This window comes from Fistularia commersonii, chromosome 35, assembly GCF_037954325.1.
Source record: "Fistularia commersonii isolate RoL2024-O1a breed Wild chromosome 35, RoL_Fcom_v1.0, whole genome shotgun sequence".
In the NCBI taxonomy this organism is placed as follows: domain Eukaryota; kingdom Metazoa; phylum Chordata; class Actinopteri; order Syngnathiformes; family Fistulariidae; genus Fistularia; species Fistularia commersonii.
The window spans coordinates 2,517,792-2,540,215 of NC_141318.1; the positions used below are offsets into that span (position 1 = coordinate 2,517,792).

The 22,424-nt window shown below is 48.6% G+C and overlaps 1 protein-coding gene across 1 annotated transcript; it reads right to left on the reverse strand.

Moving 5' to 3' along the window:
* Positions 1-156: 156 nt before the first annotated feature.
* LOC147213770 (unconventional myosin-Ic-like) lies at positions 157-21,804 on the reverse strand. The gene is made up of 34 exons (XM_086142530.1): positions 21,536-21,804; positions 18,662-18,867; positions 15,918-16,313; positions 11,868-12,026; positions 11,673-11,788; positions 10,829-11,027; positions 10,066-10,146; positions 9,258-9,437; positions 9,084-9,182; positions 8,115-8,228; positions 7,943-8,014; positions 7,751-7,870; positions 7,574-7,656; positions 7,390-7,495; positions 7,238-7,318; positions 7,072-7,163; positions 6,897-6,991; positions 6,765-6,811; positions 6,599-6,679; positions 6,394-6,499; positions 4,499-4,616; positions 4,303-4,416; positions 3,278-3,354; positions 3,046-3,114; positions 2,802-2,886; positions 2,557-2,716; positions 2,385-2,468; positions 2,216-2,309; positions 2,087-2,142; positions 1,871-2,006; positions 1,593-1,663; positions 1,424-1,521; positions 649-748; positions 157-528 (listed from the first exon to the last, which is right to left on the reverse strand). The coding sequence occupies exons 3-34, from the start codon at positions 15,933-15,935 to the stop codon at positions 502-504; spliced, it is 3,138 nt and encodes a 1,045-aa protein (XP_085998656.1). The 5' UTR covers positions 15,936-16,313; positions 18,662-18,867; positions 21,536-21,804; the 3' UTR covers positions 157-501.
* Positions 21,805-22,424: the final 620 nt, after the last annotated feature.

Here is a 22,424-nt window from a genome sequence, read left to right on the forward strand (position 1 = left end):
CGCTGTTATTTTCCCCTCCCGGCGTGATGCTCTGGCTCCGTCCAGGACTTTCCTTGGTGTTTCCCTCCCCTGACACCTACATCCTGTTTTAATTTATTTATCGGACTTTCCGGACTATATAGTTGCTATTTAATGAACATATTTATTATCGAGTTATTTATTGTTGAAGCTGTTTATTTAATATCTTTAACAAAATGACAGAGAGACAGTGTTTTACATGTGAGGTTTTTATACTGGATAGCGATGCAGATATTGTGCGAGTGACTGACAATAAACAGGAGAAGCAGTGAGCGCCGCCTTGACTTGTCGTGATTGATCGTCGATCGGGCGGACGGATTAGTTATCGGAGCGACACGCCGGTTGGTTACGATGGAATACGCTGCTCGTGGTTTTGTCTTATTTGCTGCTTAAAAACTGCGGCGACTTCCTGCTGGCTTTCGCCCGATTGTCCCGATGCCCCCAGCTTGGGGTTTTTGGTATTTTTTTGGGGGCGGGGTTTCTTCACGTGGCGGCGGCCCGAGGGGCGGTCTGGAGGGAGGAGGGGTCAGATTGTGAGCAACTGGAAGGACTTCTAGGTGATAAGGTCAATAAATGCCCGGGCTTTCCCCCGTCCGTGACATGACCATGCCAGAAGAGTCGCCTACTCACCACCAGCAGGTGTCCTCTTTTCCCCTTGGCTACCTTCAGCTCGGTGCCCCGGACGAAATCGATGATCCCCTCTTTGCCCCGGGCCACGGTGAACGTGATGCTGCGGGACCAACAGAGCGTACCGAGTGAAGCACATCCGTCAATTATGGAGAAACCTCTCCGGAGTCCCTCAGGGATCCACGCCGGGACCACTTCGGAAGAACGTCCAACCGTCACGCTTTCATTTTTTGTCATACTTGGATTACTGCTACTCTCAGTCATTGAACCATCTGTAGACCCCAGACTGTGAGGAACACGGAGACGTACCATTCGGACAAAGAGCCTTGAATCCCTTCACGATTTTAAAAGATTGTTGTCCACCCACTGAAACATCGTTGCAATCAAACTCCCGCTTCCTTGCCCGATGTCCAAAGCGACCCACATTTCTCGACCGCTTCTTATCCAAACAATCTACGCCTACGTTTTAAACTTCACGGCGGCGGAGCGGTTAGCGCTCCCGCCTCACAGCAAGAGGGTCCCCGTTTGGACTCCCACAACGGGTCTTCCTATGCGGAGCCTCCAGGTTCTCCCCGTGTTTGCGAAGGGTTCTTCCGGTTCCTCCCACGGTCCAAACACCTTCATTGGACACATTGGAGACCCTGGGTTGCCCAGATCGAGTGGCGACTAGCCCCGAATGCCCACCTGAAGTCACCTGAAGTCATCTTCCGTAAGGGAGAACTGTTTGTGACATGATCCCCAGAGCTAAGTCGTCATCCGGGCAGAGGGCTGGACTCACCTGCCCAGATGGACGTTCACGTCGTTGATCCTGCCGGCCATCATGGCCAGTTTGGTCACCACCTCGATGACGTGGTGACAGTGCAGCACCAGATCGCCCTGCGGAGGGCGCACGACTGGAGTTAGATAAGGCGACGTACCCAAGATGGATGCAAGGTACTCTCGGCTACCTTCTGCTTTTTATCCTCGCTGGGCACGTGCAGGACAAACATCCCGTCGCTGAGAGAGCCCACAGAGATGCCTGTTTGGAAAATGGATGGAAAATGTTGACTTTTTCCACGTCGTTTGGACGGTCGAACAATTTTGAGCCGGCAGATGTACACATAAAGTCCCAAAAAAGGGAGCATCAGCTCGGATATTCAGAAGCGAAGTCATCGCAAAACAGAGGAGAAGAGGTCCTTTTTTCGGGTGAATTTGATTTAAGCCCGGGGTTGGGGTCGGGGGTCACCTCTCAGGGCGGCGTAGTCCACCCTCTGCTTGATCTTGGTTCGGTCCACCAGCACGGCAAAGGTGTGTGTGAGGAGCAGCTGGCGAGAGCGAGGCTTGAATCCCCGCCGGTCGTACTTCACGACTGGAACGCCGTACTGGGAGGCACGAGCGGATACGTTCAGACCGGTCCCGACACAGTACTTACAAGCTCGGCTTCGAGACCGTCGGCTCTTACCAAGACTTTGTCGTTGCCGAGCAACTGCACGACCTTCAGGTTGATGTGCTCACGTTCTGCAAAACATCAGATGGGATGAAACTGCTTAGTAAGGCAGGGGGGAATATTGATGGAATCAGGTCAACGTACCGATCCTGGTGTCCAGGAAGAGCCGTCCGACGCTCAGAGGGTAGCTGTCCTTCTGGTCCTTGAAGATTTCGCTGGCGATGACCTTCTGCGTCATCTGAAGCAGAGAAAACGTCCGAACGAGGAAACCCAAAAGGTCGTGGTAGTTTTTCCGTGTTTCAAGCAAGCATACCTGGTTCTTCCATTCAGGCTGGATCCTCCTGCAGTACTTCATCACCATGTTCCTCATGTGCAGCTGCCGCAGGTACTCCGAAGCCTGCGGGCAAACGGTATAGCGAAGTCGCGGGTCAAGCGATGCCCTGCGGCTTCCAGCGTTTCCGTTGGTCCGAAGAGCTGGCGTTTACCCCGAAGACTGATGGCGGAGGAGTCGGCCAGCTTTTGTCCAACACGCTCTGGGGCAGGTTTTTTCGGAGCTTCTTGAGGAAAGAGTAGCGGGCGTGATCCAGGAAGTAGTCGTTCTCTGGGCAGTAGTCCTCATGACGGTGGATGAACCCTTTTATAAACCTGCTCGAAAAAAAAAGGGGATTTTTTTTTAACCAAACGTAGTAAAAGGCCGCGAAAAACTACGCTAAGAATGAGTGCAAAGCACCTCCGTATCAACTCCGCCGCCTGTCGACGCCTCCGAGCCCTCCTGCGAGCCTTCATCCCCCGCCACGCCGACTGGATCACGATCACTGTCGCACATTAACCACATTAACCACATTAACCACAACACGGGTTTTGATAAATCACCCAAAAAAGACACGGAGCGAAACTGGAGCGTTCGGGAACAACATCCAAATTCGATTTTTTCGGCATGTTGAGAGTGCAGGAAGAAACCGAGCTGGACTGACCGGCATGTCGGATCCGCTGGTACTTGGCCCGCTCCCTGTAGCCTCTCCACGACGTCTGCAGGGTCAGAGCTGCAAAACAGCCGAGAGTGAAGTCCATATTCGATCGAGATGCTCTGATAAGAATCTGTTTTAGCCTCTGTGACCTCGTCTAGAAGGTCAACTTCATGAGGATACCGATTCTCGATTTTTCAAGACGTGCCTGGTGTTTGTAAACCTCCCGACTGATACTCACCAATCTCTGGCTTTTTCGCTTCAAGCGCGTCCTCGGTCGTGAAAAGGGTTTTCGGGAAGCGGATGAAGATTTTTGACCTGCGGAAAACAAAGAGATAGAGACGGTTACTCTAACTGCCTCCATTTGCATCGTGAGTGACTCTATAAAGGGTCTATGACAGTGATGGTATCATATATGCAAGGATGTGCCAAATAGGGGAGGCAGGGGAGGCACAGCCTCACCTGAATCAGGAGGAGCAAAAAATAAACAAATAATGATGACGTTTTTACTTTATTTTAATTTTAGTTCTCTGGTCAGGTTGCTGGTTTTCTTTTTGAATCCAATAATATTATAGTCAAACTCCCTCAGTTTGTTCAAATACATGGGCCAGATGCAAAGTGAGGCAGCGAGCAGCCAAGCCTCACCTCACTTCAATTAGCAATCCCTCATTGACTGACGTCTCCATTATAATGTTTACAAACACTTTTAATCTGCAGTCTAGTTTTCCCCGGAGGAGGACAATGTATTCAACATTTGCTACGATTTTAGTTTTGCTGATTGTATAAAACCGCAGATAAAAAAGCTTCAGGTGAGGCAGACAATACTCTGCCTCACTGAAGGGGGTGTATGGGAGCACACTGTGATTTTGCTGCCAATCGAAAACGGGATTAAATGAATAAGATGAAAAATTAGCAAGACATTCGGAGACATCAACAAACAATCCAAAATTCAAATCCAAAACTAGATTTTTGCACTTTGATGAAATGGTTTCAAAAATGAGCTGAATATTTCAGTGAAGGCCTAAATTAACATTTATCTTATGCATATCACTTGGTAATTTAATGAGTAGCCTGCTGGCAAAGAAAGAAAAAGCGATGGCAAATACGCTCTCCCTGAACTGCTATGCAAAATATCATGTGAGTGAAAGGATGCTGATATAATTTCACCAGTTTTTAACGTCAGGCTGCTAATTTAGCCGATCTGTTTGGCTCATAGATTTGTAAATCGGGCTATCTGGCAGTGCCCAACTAGGCTACCACATGTACCTGCCCAGTTTGTACTCGTCTGCCTTGTAGCCCAGATGGTTGACCAGCACGGACACGCCGTCTTCCAGCCGGCCGTGCCAGTTGGGCCACGTCTCCGGACACAGCGGCTTGTATCTAGGATGGTTTGGCACAAACGTTCCATGAGACGGGAGTCCGAGGGGGATGGAAGAGCGCGAGCGTTCGGCGAGGCGGTCACCTCTGAAGGAAGGCCTCGAAGCGACGTCGGTAGGCGAAGCCGGCTCTGCGGACCCTCAGGTTCTCCATCAGACCCAGATACTTCACCTGGTGTCTGACAAGAACCTCATCGAAGCGGCCTGCAAGGGGGAGATATTTATCCTTAAAACTCAGGAATGTGCGGAACAACGGTAGTGACCAAGACATCGAAGACGCAGACATTCGTTTATTCATTCATTATTCTTATAAGATGCGCTATATTGATCCCCAGAGGGGAATTCTTCTTTTGTCACAGCAGCACAACAACGACAATATCAATATATATATGAGTATAAATATAAATAAAAGACAATATGGCCTATCCTCAACTCATTCAAACACAATATACGCATCGGACTTTTCATTCTTTCATTCACACCTCAAATAAACAACCATTCACCCTGTCAGTCACAAGTGATTGATAGAACATACGTGTCAAACTCAAGGTCCGCGGGCCAAATGTGGCCCGCCACGTCATTTTATGTGGTGCTTAAAAGGTCTGACTGTCTTAAAATAAATATGTCAAATGCGTGCATTGACCATGAACAACCGAGTTTTGACACCAAACACAGAGCTAAGTCTGCTAAAGTTAGCCTTCCAGAAAAACAACAAATTGTTCAAGCATTAAAAGCCAAACTACAATAGCAGCAGAACGCGTAGTTCAGCAGAAGGAGTACCCTAATTTCTGGACTATTGGGCGCACCTCAATATAAGCCGCACCGGCAAGCCGGTCGCTATCTCGGGCTTCCTCCTGCGCACTAAAACCGTCAAAGTCGTCTTCTTCGGTGTCGGAGTTTAACGGACTCAGAATTTCCCGTTCACTTCATCCGTCCTATGTGACGAGGATAAACGTTTTAGCGGCGTGAAGCTCGTTAGCGCCCCCCAACCAAAAAAGTCCATTTATTAGCCGCATCGTTGTTTACGTGAAAAAAGTCGCGGCTTATCATCCGGAAATTACGGTAGTTACATTTATTTGACATTACATTTGGTGCGGACACATGAAACCATACGCTCCTGGTAGCAGGGGGGCGGAGCCTATTGGGTGAGAGGCGGGGTTTACCCCCCCCACACACACACACACATATGTATTTATATTAAGAGAGCGACCATACAACCATTCGCCCTTTCATTCACACGTCCAAAGGGCAATTCTGGGCAATTTAGGGTTTCCAATGAACCACCTGCATGTTTTTGGAACGTGGGACCTTCTTGCAAAGAGCGCTAACAACCGCGCCGCCTGAAACGGCAGTCAGTTCCCATAAAATACCATTATTTTTCTGCAAAACTATAGGATCCAACTGCCTGAATGGGAGGGTGGATACAAACAGAACAGCGCGACGGAGCCCATGAGAGTGCTGATGCAGAATTGAGGAATGATTGAGGAACTGGAAGCGAGCACATTTGAGGAAATGAGATTTATTTCTGACACCCTTGAGTGTTTTGATGGGAAAGTTATTGGGCGAGGAGGGGAGGGCGGGGGTTGGCACGCTGCCTCGAGTCCTGGAGTATTTTCAGACGGGTGCAGACACGGGTGTGTGTTGTCAAGTGGCACTTTAAGAGGTGGAGATGGCAACCCTGACCGGCCGGTCCTCGGCGCCGCAAACATCACGCCGTCGGACTGTAATTTGCTCTGGTCGCCATGGTGTTTGCAGTGTTTATACACTTCTCAGGAGAGGACTTTCCTGAGACACGGGAACCCTGATGAATAACGGTTTTTATTTATCAGAAACGTCCCGTGTAAATTCGCCGCTGATGCAACGGCGAGCGAGTGACTCAGCTGATGCGGGGGAAGGGGAGCGCCTGACGGGGGAAACGCCGGATATGGGAGTTTATGAATGAGCGAAACGCAACAAAAGCGTAGAGGGATGTGGAGCGTACCGGGCTGCTTGGCGTCGTTGGGTTTGATGCAGCGCACGTAAGACGGCTCCTTAGACATGAGGATCTCCATCAGTCTCATCAGGCTGTTCTTGAATTGCGTCGCGGCCTTGGGGAAGAAGGGGGGGGGGGGGGGGCGATAACGGACATTTTTGTAAGTTTGGCGTGAATCGGCGCAAAAATAGGTGTGCGAGCGAATCGCGCTCACCATCTCCGTTCGCCGATGGTCTGAGAGTTCCTCCCTGCGGAAGCAGTGACGGATGATCTGGCTGTCTGACTGGCACATGACCTGAAATCCACAAACACAAGTCAGCAAGGAGGAGGAAATACCCGCGGTGTACCGAAACACGCATATGGGTTACATCGAACCTCACCTCCTTAAGGTTCCTGTTCAACAAATCATGATTCTTATCCAGGAAACCTGAGAGGAGTTTCAGAAAGAAGAAGTAAAGGACGCGAAGAAAAAAACCTGACGGTACTTCGACGAAACCGTTCCCTTCGCTCACCCTTGACATCGTAGTTGACCTCTCCGGCGTAATGGAGCAGCCGGAACTCCTCCCTGCTCATCGCCCGCCGCGTCTTTCCGTTGGCTAGTTTGTGGCTGTAAGAGGCAAACGGTTCTTCATATCGACACGGGAAACCGTGACGCGACGGGAGAAACGGATAAAGAAAAAACCCTACGTGACAAAATGGGGGTGGCCGCCGAGCGTGTCCTCCAGCTTCTCCAGGAACGAGAGGTCGCACGTTTCCCCGGGCCGGAGGCACTCCTCGTCCTGAAAGGCGCGGGTGGGTTAGCTTCGGCTCGGCGGGGAAGAGGGAGGGGAGCTACTCGGCACGGCCGCCTCACCAGGATGGAGATGACGCCCTTGTGCTTCTCCTCGATCAGGTCGCAGATGATCTTGTTGTCGAAGTACTGCACCGCCTCCCACTGGAACGCACAGTCAGTCGGGGTTTTATTTCGAACGGATCCGCCGAATCCGCCCCCCCCGTGAAACTCACCGCGATGCCTTCCGTCTCGTACTCCTCCTGCTCGGACCGCAGGGTGAGCTCGATGAACAGCTGCTGGAGCTTCTCGTTGCAGTAGTTGATGCAGAACTGCTCGAAGCTGGAGGGAGGAAGAGGAATGAGAAACCCCCCCTCCGGAGAACCCCAAAGATTTCAAGGGAGGCGCCCCGACTCGCACCTGTTGTGCTGCAGCACCTCAAACCCGTAGATGTCCAGGAGCCCGATGACCGAGGAGGCTTTGCCGCCGCGGTGGATCTCATCCTGGGAAAACGCGGAAAGGTAACCATGGAAACGCCTGCGAAAGCATTCATTAATGGGTTCCCGAGGCGGTGGTTATCGAGGGCGCCGGCTTTACCTTCAGAGCAAGCGACTGGTTGATCTTCTCCACCAGCCAGGTGAAGGCCCGGCTGTAGACGGCTTTTGCCAGGGCGTCGCGGGCCGACACGGCCTGCTCGAAATTGAGCGGGGTGATCATCTGCAACGGAAACGGAAAGCGTCACGCGGTGGCGCCGTAGCGGGAGAACACCGGGCGGACACCAGGACGCACCTCCTCGCCTTTAGCGATGAGCTTCCTGTGAGTGAGCGCCTCGGCGAGGGCGGCGCCATTGACACCCAGCAGCTGGAAAACAAAAAACATATTTGTTCCAGCTCTGCGAGCGTCGGTGCATATTTAAATTATTCGGTAATCCCTCCCCGGGGCGGACGGACAGACCGCTGACCTTCGCGATAGTTGCTACGGGGCTCTCAGAGGCGATGTACGTTACTCCTTCCTCGTCTTCTCCGAACTGAGTGTTCCCAAGATGGAGGACGCTGGCGATGATGTGCAGCAGTTTCTGGGGGAATGGAAATCATTCACAGTTTTGTTATTCTCTGGAAGGAAATACACGCAGTATCATATATAAATATACAGTGGAACCTCCACTTGCGAGAGCCTCCGCGTATTTTCCGAGATACGAGCCATCGCTCGATGCACTTTTTTGCTTTACGGGACGAGATCTGAGTTCGGATCAGCGTTTGACATCGATGTCGCCGCCGCCGTCCATGAAGTTGCATTTAAAAACAGTCGGACACGGCGCCCGTCGCTAGCTAGCCCGGCGAAAATCATGAAAAACGGCCCGTGAAGAGACGGAAAAGTTGTCGTCTGTGATATACGAGGACGGAGAACATCATCTGTGAGAAGGCAGGAGATGTTTACGGGGATTTGCTGGTTTTAAAAAGACAAGCTGCTTTACTCTGACGCTACATGAAGTTTAGCCATAAAGTGTAGCAAAGGGTGCAAGCTACATTTAGCACTCATTGTAGCATGAAGTGTTTATCCAGTAAGTGAAACAGCACATGAAAACCCCCCACAACCTCATATCCTGAAGGTAAATATACTTATACAACATTTTATTTATTTCCATTTACTCTGCTATCATGTATTATTATTTTCATATATGATTTGTTATTCATAAATACATTTTTCTTATTTAAAAAACATCTGGAACGGATTAATAGCCTTTCAATTCATTTCAATGTGGAAATTGAATTTGAGCTAACTCACAGAACAAGTAAACACATAAGGTGTTTGTTTATATCTCTTTCTATTAATATCTTCACAGTCTTGTGGCTGAAATGCTAATCTCGGCATGGAACGACGTCCTCCGCTGGCTGAGCTGCGATGCTGGCGGCCGGGGAGGGTCACTGACCTGCACGTCCTCCTCGGAGAAGCCGATGACCGGCAGGGCGTTGGTCACCTCCCTCCAGCCGTTCTTGTCGCTGATGGAACTGACCCGGGGACAGTTTCCCTGAACCAGACGCACACGTCAGTCCCGTAACGGCGACTCGTCGGAGGGGGCGGGGCCTGGGATCGGGACGCTCACCTTGACCAGGTAGTGGTAGTTCTGGGCGTTCCTCTCCAGCCCCAACGCGCCCAGAAGCTCGTCGTCAGCGCCGTCCAGGAGCTGGTAGAAGATGTGGAAGTTCCTCTCGCCGTGGTTCTGGTGGACCACACGAGATTTCTCCAGCAGGTAGTTGAGGATGTGGCCGCCCACCGGTGCTCCCTGGAGGAGGGTGCAGGGAACAAAAATGTGATTTTTTTTTTTGTAATATTTTTAAACATTTTCTTATTTAAGTGGATGCTGAGACAGATATCTTCTCCTCGGAGCTCTTCCTTCACCACTGCCAATCATCTCCCCCCATCTCTCACACCAGCTAACTCCATGTCTTCTTTCCCTCCATCCATAAACATGCTCTCCGGTGTTCCTCTAGACCAGCTTCAACTTCAGCATCCTTCTCGTCAGATCTTCACCGTCCCTCCTCAAGCCATCTCAGTCTGATGTTATCTCCAAAACATCTGACATGTCGTCCATATCCTCGCTCCCAAAAAGAACCTCCACATCTCTGCTGCCTCCATCTCTGCCTTCTCGCTTCTCCTCAGTGTCTCCAAACCAGCCACCATGGAAGATCTCACCTCCGTCTCCTCCACCTTTCCTTTCATACTCCTGTATCCCACCTGAAGCTTTTCACATGTTTCTCCACCTCTCCTCCGACTCACTATTACTACATTGCTGCATGCTGGAAAATAAACGATGCTAAAATCAACAATAGATCGCCATAGCAACGTGAAACAGGAATGACAAATTCTTGCGCGGTGTGATAAACCTGCTCTGGGTGAAAACGACCCCTCACCTTGAAGTCGAATTGGACGTCCATGTACTTTCCGAAGCGGCTGGAGTTGTCGTTCCTCAGGGTTTTGGCGTTGCCGAATGCCTGGGGCGGTGCGGAGGCGGGACGAGGGTGGATGGGAGAACGGCGTCAAGAAAACAGAGAGAAAATACCCCAAGCGCAGCAGAACCTTGACTTACGAGCTTTCCGAGATACAAGCCGTCGCTCGGTGCATTTTTCTTTGCTTCATGATACGCCCCGATATCTGAGTCAGGAGCGAGCAGGATGAGCATTTGACACACCGCCACTCTCCGTGAATTGGCATTTAAAAACAGCCGGCCGCGCCACCTGCCGCTAGCTAACCCAGAGAAAATCATGGAAAAACACAAGCGAGGTGTGTGTGTGTTGTGGACTCATGTGTAGCCAGTGGGTTAAGGACAGAGCAAACAAAAAAACTCTGAACCGCCATCTTCGTTCGGTCTGCAAGGCAAGTACACTTCATAAAATGAGTAAATTTATTTATTAATTAAAGTAATATTAAAACACTTTGTCTTTTATTATGCACTATTTCTTTTTATTAATTATTTGTGACATATAAAGTTTTTTTTTTCTTATTTGAAATCACATTTCAGTGGTTTTCAGGGGACCGGAGCAGCCTTTCAATTCACTTTAACGGGGAAATTTAATTGGGTGTACGAGCGAACCGTGTTACGAGATCGGTCACGGAAACGGTTCTTCTGGTAAGTCAGGGTTCCGCTGGACTAAAAGTGAGAAGAAAACATGGTACCTCCAGGACGGGGTTGGAGCGCAGCAGGCGGTCCTTGAGGGCATCCATGCGGTCACTGGCGGGGCAGCTGGAGGCGTAGTAGAGGAGGATCTTCTTGGAGGCCTCGGTTTTCCCCGCCCCGCTCTCGCCTGATATCAGGATGCACTGGTCCTTGCGCTCCGTCCTCATGGCCCGGTAGGTGTTGTCTGACAGGGCGTAGCTGAGGAACACATCACCAGAGGCTTGTGAGGCGGGGAAACACGCGGAGACCAGAGGGATCTCAGTGCTTGACTGGGTGTGTGGAGCCTCCGTGTTCTCCTTTCTGGGTTCTCTCCAGGTTCCCAGCATGTTTACCGAGGACAAAATTGTCCATGGATGTGAATGAGAGGGTGAATAGCTGGATGTCTAAAAATGTTGACACTGTGTTGACAGAGGACTGGCTCAGGTCAAACCCCGCCCCCGGTCCCTTTCGATTGGTCCGGGTTAAACCCCGCCCCCAGTCCCTTTGGATTGGTCCAGGTTGAACCCTTAAAACCCTGTGATTGACAGATGGGTGGCCCGGGTTAAAACCTCCCCTGGTCCATTTGGATTGGTCCAGGTTAAGCCCCGCCCCTGGTCCATTTGGATTGGTCCAGGTTAAACCCTAGAGACCCTGTGATTGACAGATGACTGGCCCAGGTTAAACCCGCCCCCAGTCCATTTTGATTGGTCCAGGTTAAACCCCGCCCCTGGTCCCTTTGGATTGGCTCGTCCTACACGCTGCATAGCAGCACCTGGTCGTAATCTGAGCGTTTATTCCAGCAAACTTTCAGGAGAATTTGAGTAAAACAAATCTCCTTTAAAATCAGCGGGTCGGTCGACTCACATGTGGGGTGATATTTCGTAGAAGCTGACTCCTCGGTAGCGCTCCATCTGCGGCTTGGAGTAAATGTCCAGGTCCTTGTACGGGTTCACCGACACCAACACCGAGCCGATGTACGTCTGAGGAGCAGAAACCACGCTTAGATACGGCCGTGTCCCACCGGAGACGTCGCAAAATAGAACGTTACGGTTTCATTACATAGATGAGGTTTTCCCTGAAGCGCCGCCGCAGGTTCTCGATGAAAGCCGCCTCACTGTTGTGGTTTTCCAGCAGGACAAAGTCCTGCACCCCGACCCGGTCGCGTGCAGTCAGGGCGCTCTCCATGACCAGGCGCACCCTCCCCTCAATGTCCACCTCCTGTGGGTAAAATACCATGATGTCAGTTGAGATGTTTATCTCCCAGGGGTTTCCACACCCGAGCAGACCTGGTATAGCTTATAGTGGGATTGATTGGTGACGTCCATGTTGGCAGGATCGAGCTGGGAATTATGGAGACCATTTATGGACTACTCCACCAACCACTCCCCAATTATATTATGCATTAATTCATGCATTCATTCATTCATTCATTCATACATCATCGATAATGCTTATCCTGCAGATGGGGTCACTGGAGAACTGAAGACAGTGAAAAAATTCAAGTCCAGTCGCCGCGACAAGAAGATTTTGACAAGAAACCATGACCTGGATGACGGAGAACCTCCACAGACAAGCCACATGTAGAGATGAACAACCATTCACATGTCTGGGCAGCCGAAGAGTCCTTAATAAAGCTACTGCATGTTTTGCATTGTAGCTTTTCACAATATATTATATTATTCCGGGTGCCTTGTCCCCATCTTGGTCTATTCAGTAAATCTCTCTTAACTGTCACGCCTAATCCCAATGAATAATATTAAACTTCCCAATGAATTCTCTCTATTTGCTTTTAAAAAACAACTACCATATCACTATGACCACTACTGCAAATAATAATAACAACAACAATTCTGTTGTCTATTCCTATCCTTGCTGTTGCTCATTCTGCCCTCTATTTATTTATGGATGTCTTTTGCTTTCTTTTAATCGTCTCCCTTATTTATATTTATATTTATACTCATATTTATTGATAATGTCATTGTTGCGTTGCTGTGACTAAAGAATTTCCCCTACGGGAATCAATAAAGTTTATCTTATCTTAAACATCACACTTAATCCCACTGAATAATATTTTAATATCCCAATGAATTCTCTCTACTTGCTTATTATTAAAAAACAACTACTATAATACCACAACCGCTACTGTAAATAATAACAATAACAACAACTGTGTTGTCTATTCCTATCCTTGTTGTTGTTCACTCTGCCGTCTATTTATGTGTGGATGTCTTACGCTATCTTTCAATTGTCTCCCTTATTAATTGCATTGTTGTGCTGCTGTGACAAAAGAATTTCCCCTAATGGGAATCAATAAAGTATAGCATATCTTAATAATCGCTTTCTGCAAGCTGCAATGCCAGTTTTGACCAGTAGGGGGAGCAAGAGCGCGCTCCCCTGCGCTATCTGATGCTGCATCGACACACCTCTGATCGCATTAACATCTGCAGCTCTGCATTAAGACCGCTGCCACGTAACGCGCCGCACAACAAAAACAACATTCGGGAAGAGAAACAAAAAAATCCCGGCTCATTTTCCCATTTCAACAATTTGCAGACCGCAGCTGGAGATCAACTGTAAACACACACACACTGTCAGAGCCGAACGCGCAGCCCTGCCAGGATTAAACAATGAAGACATTCAAAGAATTCGGATAAGACACGGAGGACGGGCTCCCCGGCGATGAAATCGTGAGACGACCGACGAGTTCCGATGTATAGTAAACACACCGCCGGGGGATCGGGAGAGTGTGTGTGCATGTCAACCTCCATCTGATGCCAAACATCCCTGGGAAGAATTCACAGGCGGCGGAGATAAGGTTTAATCCAGAGCCGGGTCACAGACCCCACATCATCCACATGCTGTCGTTTTTGACATTCTTTGACTTTGTACTTAATACTTCCTAAATGTAAGTCTCCCTGTTTCTTCGACTCGATTTGTTATTCTTTCCAAAGCACGGAGGAATACCGCGAGGGATTCTGCGATGAGTCAGCGGGGAAAACACAACGGGCTTACAAAACCAAATCTGCGAGGGATTAAGTAATCCAGACAGTTGGTGAACTGAATACATTGACCAGATGTGTGTGAGAGGGTGAATGTTTGTTTCTATGTGGTGTGTGAATGACATGTGACATCCATCTTCATCCCTATCTATGTATTTTTATGCGTTTGGTTGCGTGCGCAGGTTCTTCTGAAGGCCCCTTTTCCTATTTTTGCATCTGTCGGGCTTGTTATCTGCAGATATTGATCTGTATCCAGACCGCGGGGCGGGTGCTACATCCCCGCGCACAGCACCGGTGTTTCACTTTAAACATCAATAATTAACAAAACAAACAAAAACAAGCAGGCGGCGGGGGCCGGGGTTTCTCGCGGGTCTTGTTTTTCCCAGGGGCCTCATTCGCCCGCTTCCCGGACCCTTTTTTCGCCTCGGCGGCCACGAGATACGGGGAAATCCTTCGGAAAACAAGAGGACAACAGTGGAAGCGAGCCAAGACCCCGGGGCGGAGGGAAAGTCACCAAACGCTTCCGGCGAGTCCAGACCTCCTCCGCCCCCCCCCCAGGTTCACCTTGGAGTATTGTTCTCCCGTTCCTGCAGGTGGGCCCGCGGCAGATGGCGGCGCGGCGGTCAGATTTTCCAGAGGATGCCGGAGAGGAATGCCGGGGTCAGGATGGGGGCGGCCGTTCGGGGGATGCCGTCGAACGTCCGTGAGTCAGCGGAGGTTCGCCGAGGAGCGGGGAAACAATGAGCGGCGAGGAGACCGGCTTTACCGCCAGACGCGCCAGGTGGCGAAGGATCGTAAACGGCGTCCTGAGATGCCCTCTGTGACGTATCGGCTATAAACACAGGAACCCTGAGACAACATCTCCAACCTGGACTTCTGAATAACCCACCATTAAAGAGTAATTGCTTTTCACCGTCTGCTGATTTCGCCGCTCGTAAACGCTCGCTCTTTTCCAGATGATTTGTTTTTAGATATATATTATATATCTATATATACTGCTCAAAATAAATAAAGGGAACACTTAAGCAACACGTCAACAACAACAAGACAATCAGTGAAATCCACTTAGGTAGCAACGCTGATTCATTTTGACTTGTTCTAAGGACGTTACATCCTAGTTGGATCAGCCTGGAGTGTGTTTTTACGTTTTCATTTTGAGTGTGACTCCAAATCCAGACTTTCACGGGTTCATACATTTGATTTCCGTTGATTGTTTTTGTGTGATTTTGTTGTCAGCACATTTAACTATGAAAAGACCAAAGTATTTAACAAGAATATTTCATTCATTCAGATCTAGGATGTGTTATTTTAGTGTTCTCTTTATTTTTTCGAGCAATGTATAAATATATATAATTTCGATCGGGGAAATATGCAGAGTAGCATGCCGTTACTCTTGATCTCCTTCCATGTTCCTCGGACCTGACACCCTCAAAGCAGCTCCGTCTGGAAGCTTCCCTCCATCCTCGGACCCACCCGTCCACTCTTTTTCTTTATTTACCACAGACTCCCGGGCAACGCATCTTTACTCAAAAAACACAAGCAAAGATTGTTTTCAAGTCTCTGCGGAGTCACGAGTTCTTCCGCTGTTCTCCTCCGGCCAAAGCGAGTGGAACATTCCTCCCCCGTCTTGCATCCTCGGCGGCGTTCTCGCCTCCAAAACAAGGAAACACGGAGGGCGTTTCAAGGGGGTTCGTTTCAGGAGATGCACTTTGACCCCTGCGGGGTTCGCGGGCAGCGTTTTTGCAAATCTAACGGCGAGACTTGGCTCTGGGCCTCCCTCCGTGACTAAGCCCCGCCGGGGCCGTCCACGTTGGGATGGTCTCCTTATAAGGAAGCCCACCACTCGACCCTGGATGAGCCTCCGCCGTCCCTGCAGCTGGCGCTCTCACACTCATGTGCCAGCGGTCGTCATGGCTGGAAAAACACCGCGTCCATCCCTTTTTTTTTTCCAGCACTCAAAAATGACACACCGACTCGCGTAGCGGAGGGGAGGAAAGAAAGAAAAAATCTCTTGTTTTGTTGTGGAAAGATGGCTGGATGCATCTTTCACCACACACACACACACACACACAGAGACGCTCACACATTACTTGTACAGTGGAGCTCTTACCCTGCCTTGGTACCTCATCCTGTCCCGTCGCTGTTGGAAGACGTCTGAGCTGGTGTTTCCCCCTGCAGGCCGGTGCTTCTCCTCCTCCTCCTCGGACAGATTCCTCAGTCGCTACTTGACATCCAGCCTTGCCCAAAGGCGACGCGATCAGGTGGCTTCCGTCCCGCCACTCCCTTCCTTCTCACACTTCCTCACGCTTTCTCCGATAACCCCTCCTCGGCCGTCGTCCGGATCCCTTTCCAGGAGAGGCGACTCACGTTCCCACGTCCGTCCTGCACCTTCAGTACATCTTCCACTCTGACAGGTCGGCGGAGACGCCTTCTTCTCCGCCTCCCTCTTCCTCTCCTCCCCTCCGGATCGAGGGCAGGAACTCCGCTCGCGCGTCACCCGACCGGACTGGGAAAGAAGAAAAGACAAAAAGAAATAGTGCACAAGCAGAACCGGGGTGGGGGGTGAGGGGAGGGAGTGGGGGGTCGCGGAGGGTCGCGTTTTATAGGAAAACTTTGCTAACTGAAAACACGTCGTCACTCCGCAGCTACATGAGAAGGGGAGAAAATAAATCACACGAGGAGATCGCGGCGCATTCCTTCTCTCCCTCCCTCCTCCCGCACAAGCCGAGACAGATCCTCCGGGGGAGGACGAGGGCCGCCCTCGGAAGCCTTTCCATCCACACGCGCGTCTGGATTGTAGCCTTTTGCCGTTAATGAAACGGTACAAAAATAGAACCCGCGCACCTTTGAGCTACAAATCACGCCCGGCTTCCTCCCGCCCCCGTCGCACAATAACAAATAACTCACTTTTAACTGATTAAAATCGACAAAGTTATTTCTGCAGATTTCCTCAGAATCAATGATCTGCCTTCGGTTTTTAATCAAAATCTTGATTTATGCCCCGCCGTATCAGAATGAAGCGGAGGTCACAGTGCGTGACCCCGCCTTGGATTGTCACATAAAGTGAAAGGTGTGTGAACTCTTCACCGGCGTCCTTCCTGTTCTGGGCAGTGTGAGGAGTGACGGGAGTGGGTGAAATAGCACCCCCTCGGACGTCCCTCCTCCCCGGCCCCCCTCTCCTGGTTTAACCTCCCTCCGTCTGCGTGCCTCACTCTTTCCCCTGCCAGCATCATCACATACCCGACGCCGGGGAATCTGCAAACACTCCCCTTTTGCTATATATGGCGAGCGCTCCCGAGCTTTCTATTTTTCCCTCAGCGTTCCGCGCAACTTCTCTTTCAACTTTCCTCCGCATTCTCTCGAGTCTCCGGCGGCGATCCGTCACCGCGTTTTGTATGGGCCGGCAGAATCGAAAGAAAAGCGCGCACAATGAGACGGCGGTCGATCATTCAAGAGGGACGAGCGCGGCGGAGCATCGGGCATTGTTTGTGCTTCCATATCGCAGCACCGCGTTTCCACGCTGGAAACGCTTTGGACCAGAGCTGCCCCGGGGTGTAATATAATTCTGGCCTTGTTTTCCGCTCGTGAAAACACAAGCGTTCTGTCCAGGCCGCCGTGGAAAACACCGCAGTCGCACCATCGCAAACACTTTTGCCGTTTGTATATAAAACTGATTAGACACTGACTTTAAAACCTTTTATCTCCCAGACGCCGGGTGAGGTGTCGGTGAGGTATCCGAAGTTAGGGTCAAAACTGAGACCCCTTTCTGTCAAATCTTACATATGTGGGTATTTAAAAGCACAATCTTTTCTTGGATCAGCCTGAAGTGTGTTTTTCCACTTTAAGTTGACTCTAAATTCAGACCTCCATGGGTTAATAACTTTGATTTCAATTGATCATTTTTGAGTGATTTTGTTGTCAGCACATACAACTATGTAAAGAACTAAGTATTTAATAAGAATATTTCATTCATTCACATCAAGAATGTGTATTTTAGTGTTCCTTTTATTTTTTTGAACTTTATATATATATATATATATATATGTACTGTATGACACATATATTTCTATCATCTATTTTCTACTTTTAGGCTTTGTCTTTGCCACCACATCTCAAATCCGCTGGCACTTTTGTGTTAGAGCTTTACAACTACTTGACTGAAGTGTGTGTGTGTGTGTGTGTGTGTGTGTGTGTGTGTGTGTGTGTGTGTCCTTCTTAATAGGTCAAGGGTCGAACTTTAGACAAAGAGAATTTCTGCATAATGGAGGTGACGGGGGACCAGTTATTTTCAAACCGGGTGGCATGCCAGACCTTTGGCGCACAAATTAAAAAACGTATAAAAGTCTGTAATAAATAAATAAGTGAATCAATTAAAAAATGAATTGTTGATGTGTGTTCCGCATCAAAATCTGGGTTCTGAGGTAGAAATTCCCAGGACAGGTCAGGTGATGGTGGTGGCAGATTGACATATAGGTCAATAGGTCTTGCTTGTCTGTGAGTTAGCGGCTAGCATGACAAGTTGCTAGCGTGGTTAGCATGCTAAACGTTGTGTTCTTTCCTTACGCGACCAAACTCGACACTCGCTGCGGATTTTCTGCTCATCAAGGTCAAGAAAAGGACAGGAACTTAACCTTGGAAAAGGCCTGCTATAGCAGCGGAGCGTCATCTGGTGGTACTGATTCAGTATCGCAGGAGAAAAAAGGGATGAATCTAACAAATGCAAATATTTTATAGGCCTTGTGTTGACATTATGTGCCTCGATTATGTTGACGTGTGTGTGTGTGTGTGTGTGTGTGTGTGTGTGTGTGTGTGTGAGTGGAAAACAATCGCATCTGCAAACCTTTCAAAGCTCACCTGACACGATTTTAAAAAAAGCCAGAATCTCTCCTCGCAGAACCACCTGAGCGAGCGGAGAGTGTTTTCTAGCTTTTAGCACTCCTATCTTTGTTCCATTCCTGCGAGAGGGATTTCCTTCCTCGCTGTTTCCTGATGTTCAAGATCTTCCTCCGTGGCCGGCGGGCTGAGCTAATCCCAACTTATCCCCTCTTCAGAGTTTGTTCCTGTGAGTACAAACAGGAGATTTAGAGGGAGAGACTCCAGTCCAAGGTCGAGGCCGTGATGAAATGGAATATGACACTTCAGGAAGAAGTCTGGATGGCAAATCCAGTCAGACTCAGACCCAAACCTCTGCCTGACTTCCATTACAGACAATTATTTCCAAACCAAACTGAATTATAGCCATGTGATATGTTTTCAAGTGGAATCCAGGAAGGACATGAACTGGCTGCAGCCCCGTATTTTGGTTTTCCCTCATTTTTTTTTTTTTTCAGTTGAATCATAAGGTTTTCCGACCGGACTCGCTGATGAATCACGGAGGAGTAACGACTGACCAGGGTGTGGCAGAGAGTCCATGCACACACACACACACACACACACACACACACACACGCACGGTGGTCACTTCTGACATATAATATATAAAGTTTAAAGAAAAAACACTGTTCTCTGTGAATATATGACAAACATGTGTGCTGCTGTGGTCTTTCTGGCCCACTTGCAGTCACTCATGGATGATCCCGTCCTCACCTTTTACCGCCTCTCTCAAACCCCAGATCCATGTCACACCCAGTTACGCTACTCGACAAAACAAATCTATAACAAAAAACAGAACGCTGTACGTTCATGTAAATGCTGTAAATGTATTTTAAATATACATGTTTATATATATTCTACCTATCAGTCTACCTTCAATTCCTTTCAGCCACTTCCTTTAGGGGTCTCCAACCCTATTCTCTTTCATCTTTACACTGCAGCTCCGAGTGGCTAATAAATGGGCAAATAGATTATAAATATTTAATCAAAGTGTATTTCATTTGTGGTAATTCCTTTTTTTTTTACTTTTAATTCTAAGTTGGAAGATTATTGTGATCTTGAAATATGAAATAAAATTAGATTTATTATTTTTCGCCGCTCAAAATAACGTCACACTCGCGGAAGCCGATATATCCGCCAGCCGGTAAAGTTTAGATTTGCAGAAGCTGTGCGCAGAAGTTCAGGAGCAGAAGTCCCATAAACCAGGTAAAATAAATATTTATGAAGATATTCTGCTAATAATTATTTTTTATTGTTTACTGACAGTGATTTTTTTCCCGATTTATTTTTGAAATTCAGGTCAAGGCTCCGCTACACGCTCTGAAAGCCCAAAGCTCAAAATGGGTTCATTACATAAATAAAATTTAATTTCTCCGTAATACTTTGTGAATTTCACTACACACTTGTTTATACAAAGTGTAAAGGTAATAAAAAGCAATATATACAGTGGTACCTTTATTTTAGACGTCTAAAAGTAATAGCGGCTCCCAGTGTTTTCTTTTCCGAGGAAACCGGGTCCAAATGGCACTTTGGGTGTAACGGGTTGCCGACCCCTGATCTAGTCCATGTGCCTGGCAGTTCCAACTCACACCAATATGTTCACCATCCCTCCTCTGTACATGATCCAACCGTCTCAGCCTGGCTTCTCTGACTTTATCTCCAAAACCTCTAACATGCTGTGCTGTCCCTCTGATGGACTCGATCCTGGTCCTATCCATCCTTGTCACTTCCAAAGAGAACCTCAGCATCTTCATCTCTGCGACCTCCAGCTCTGCTTCCTCTCTTTTCCTCAATGCCACACTCTCAAAACCATAAAGCATCGCTGGTCTCCCCTCTTTCTCGACACTCATTCATCGCACATTATCCCTGACACTTTTCTCCACCCGTTCTTACCTGCTTGAACGTGTTTCTTCCCTTCTTTTCCACCCTCTCCATTGTTCTGCACTGTTGACCCTAAGTACTTAAATCCTCCAACTTCTTTATCTCCACTCCCTGTAGCCTCAGCGTTCCACTTGGGTCCCTCTCATTCACACATGTATGTTCCGCCTTGCTGTGGCTAACCTTTATTCCTCACCTATCTATCTCTCGATAGAAAACTCCCGTTAATCATCAAGCGGTTAAACGTGTCAAAAATCTTGAGGCGAAACAACGACAACAAATGTCTTGTTTCCATCTCTTTAGGCAGCGTCCTTTGGTTCTGACCGTAGGAGAGCTTATGGCTCCCTCCAGTGGTGATAACAATCTTCTGCTATTCTTATTGCAGCTCCGACATGAGGTGGTCAGGATGTGCTCAAAGTTCTACTCAGAACTGGGCAAAATACCGTCCTACTGCGGTTGTCTATCGCTAGATTGCATTTGAATATCAAAGGATTTTCAGACAGAACCTCACTGTCTGCATCCAGATCCAATAACGTTGCTCTTTTAAAGAATGAGGCAATGACACGGCGATTATCTAGCATCTTTCATGCATAATTTTCTATCTATATTTCCAAAAATCATCCAGACCTGCAGCACTTTATTGTCATTTTAAGGTAGGCGGCATTTCTCTGTGGCGCAGGTCTTGGTGGCACCAAGGCTCCACACTAAGATATTACCTTTTTAGTTCTGATGCAGCTTTTCCCTTTATACGCCGATTGAGAAAGCTTAGAATGCAACGGTTTCCAGTGGTAGTGAAGGCCATTACACTGGAAACTACTTTTATAAGCTCTTCCGTTGCTATTAAGCCAAAAAAGGGTTAGGCTCAATCAGGTGAAAAACAGATCGGGCAAAAGACATAATGCCGTGCTCTTGTACATCCTAGAAAACTGCATGAAATTTACAGTTGACACATCGATGCCCTCGTAACAACGTTCCTACCTGTAGAAGAAGAGCTGGATCGGAGGCCTCCTCCTGTGGTACCGTTGGGATTAAATGCACGGCTGAAGGCGAGGCCCCGTAACTTTACCATCTACCGCCGGATGTCATTGACCCATGTCCGCCGCTGCCGAGTCAGAGCAATGAGATTAGAACACAGGAGACGGACGATCCTTCGCAGCTTATAAATTTTCATTGCAAAGGCGACGCAACAAGTCCGGGCGTTTACGGCTGAGCGGTCCCGCTAGGAGGCGGCAGCAGGGAGGTGCGCCGGGAGTAACCAGATATGGTGCCGTTGACTGGTGCCATGCATGATGCAGCCGCTGATAAAGGTTGGAGGCGGGAGCAGATGGATGGTGAAATTGCTGAAGTGTGGGGGGGACAAAGACAAAAAAACAAACACTGGTGATCATGTATTAAGTATCCACCTATTCACATTTTTAATTTTATCGGTGATATTGTGCAAGTGAATTAGTAGATAATTGAAAGAAAGTTGTCATACATGTCCATTAGCCTTACAAACATCATTTCTCTGTTTCCCGTCCTTATTTTGGATAGTTCGGATGAATTACCATGATCTGCAGACGCATCACGTGCCCGACTAATCACATCTACAGTATTTCTTCCTCTTCTTTACCCTTTGGCCATCTAAACCTCTCCTTTCCATCCTCATCTCTCTCCCAAAATAAAGTCATGTCCTCTTTCGTTTTCATTTCTTTCTGCCTCCGGGCTTCCTACCCGGCAGTTCCAACTTCTGACGTTATCTTCAGAACATCTAACGCGCTGTCAGTCTCAACATCCGCGGTGTCTCTGAACCAGATGACATCGCTGGTCTCACCGCCGTCTTCTACCTCTCTTCATCTTCACTCCCCGTGGCCTCTTTGTTCATACA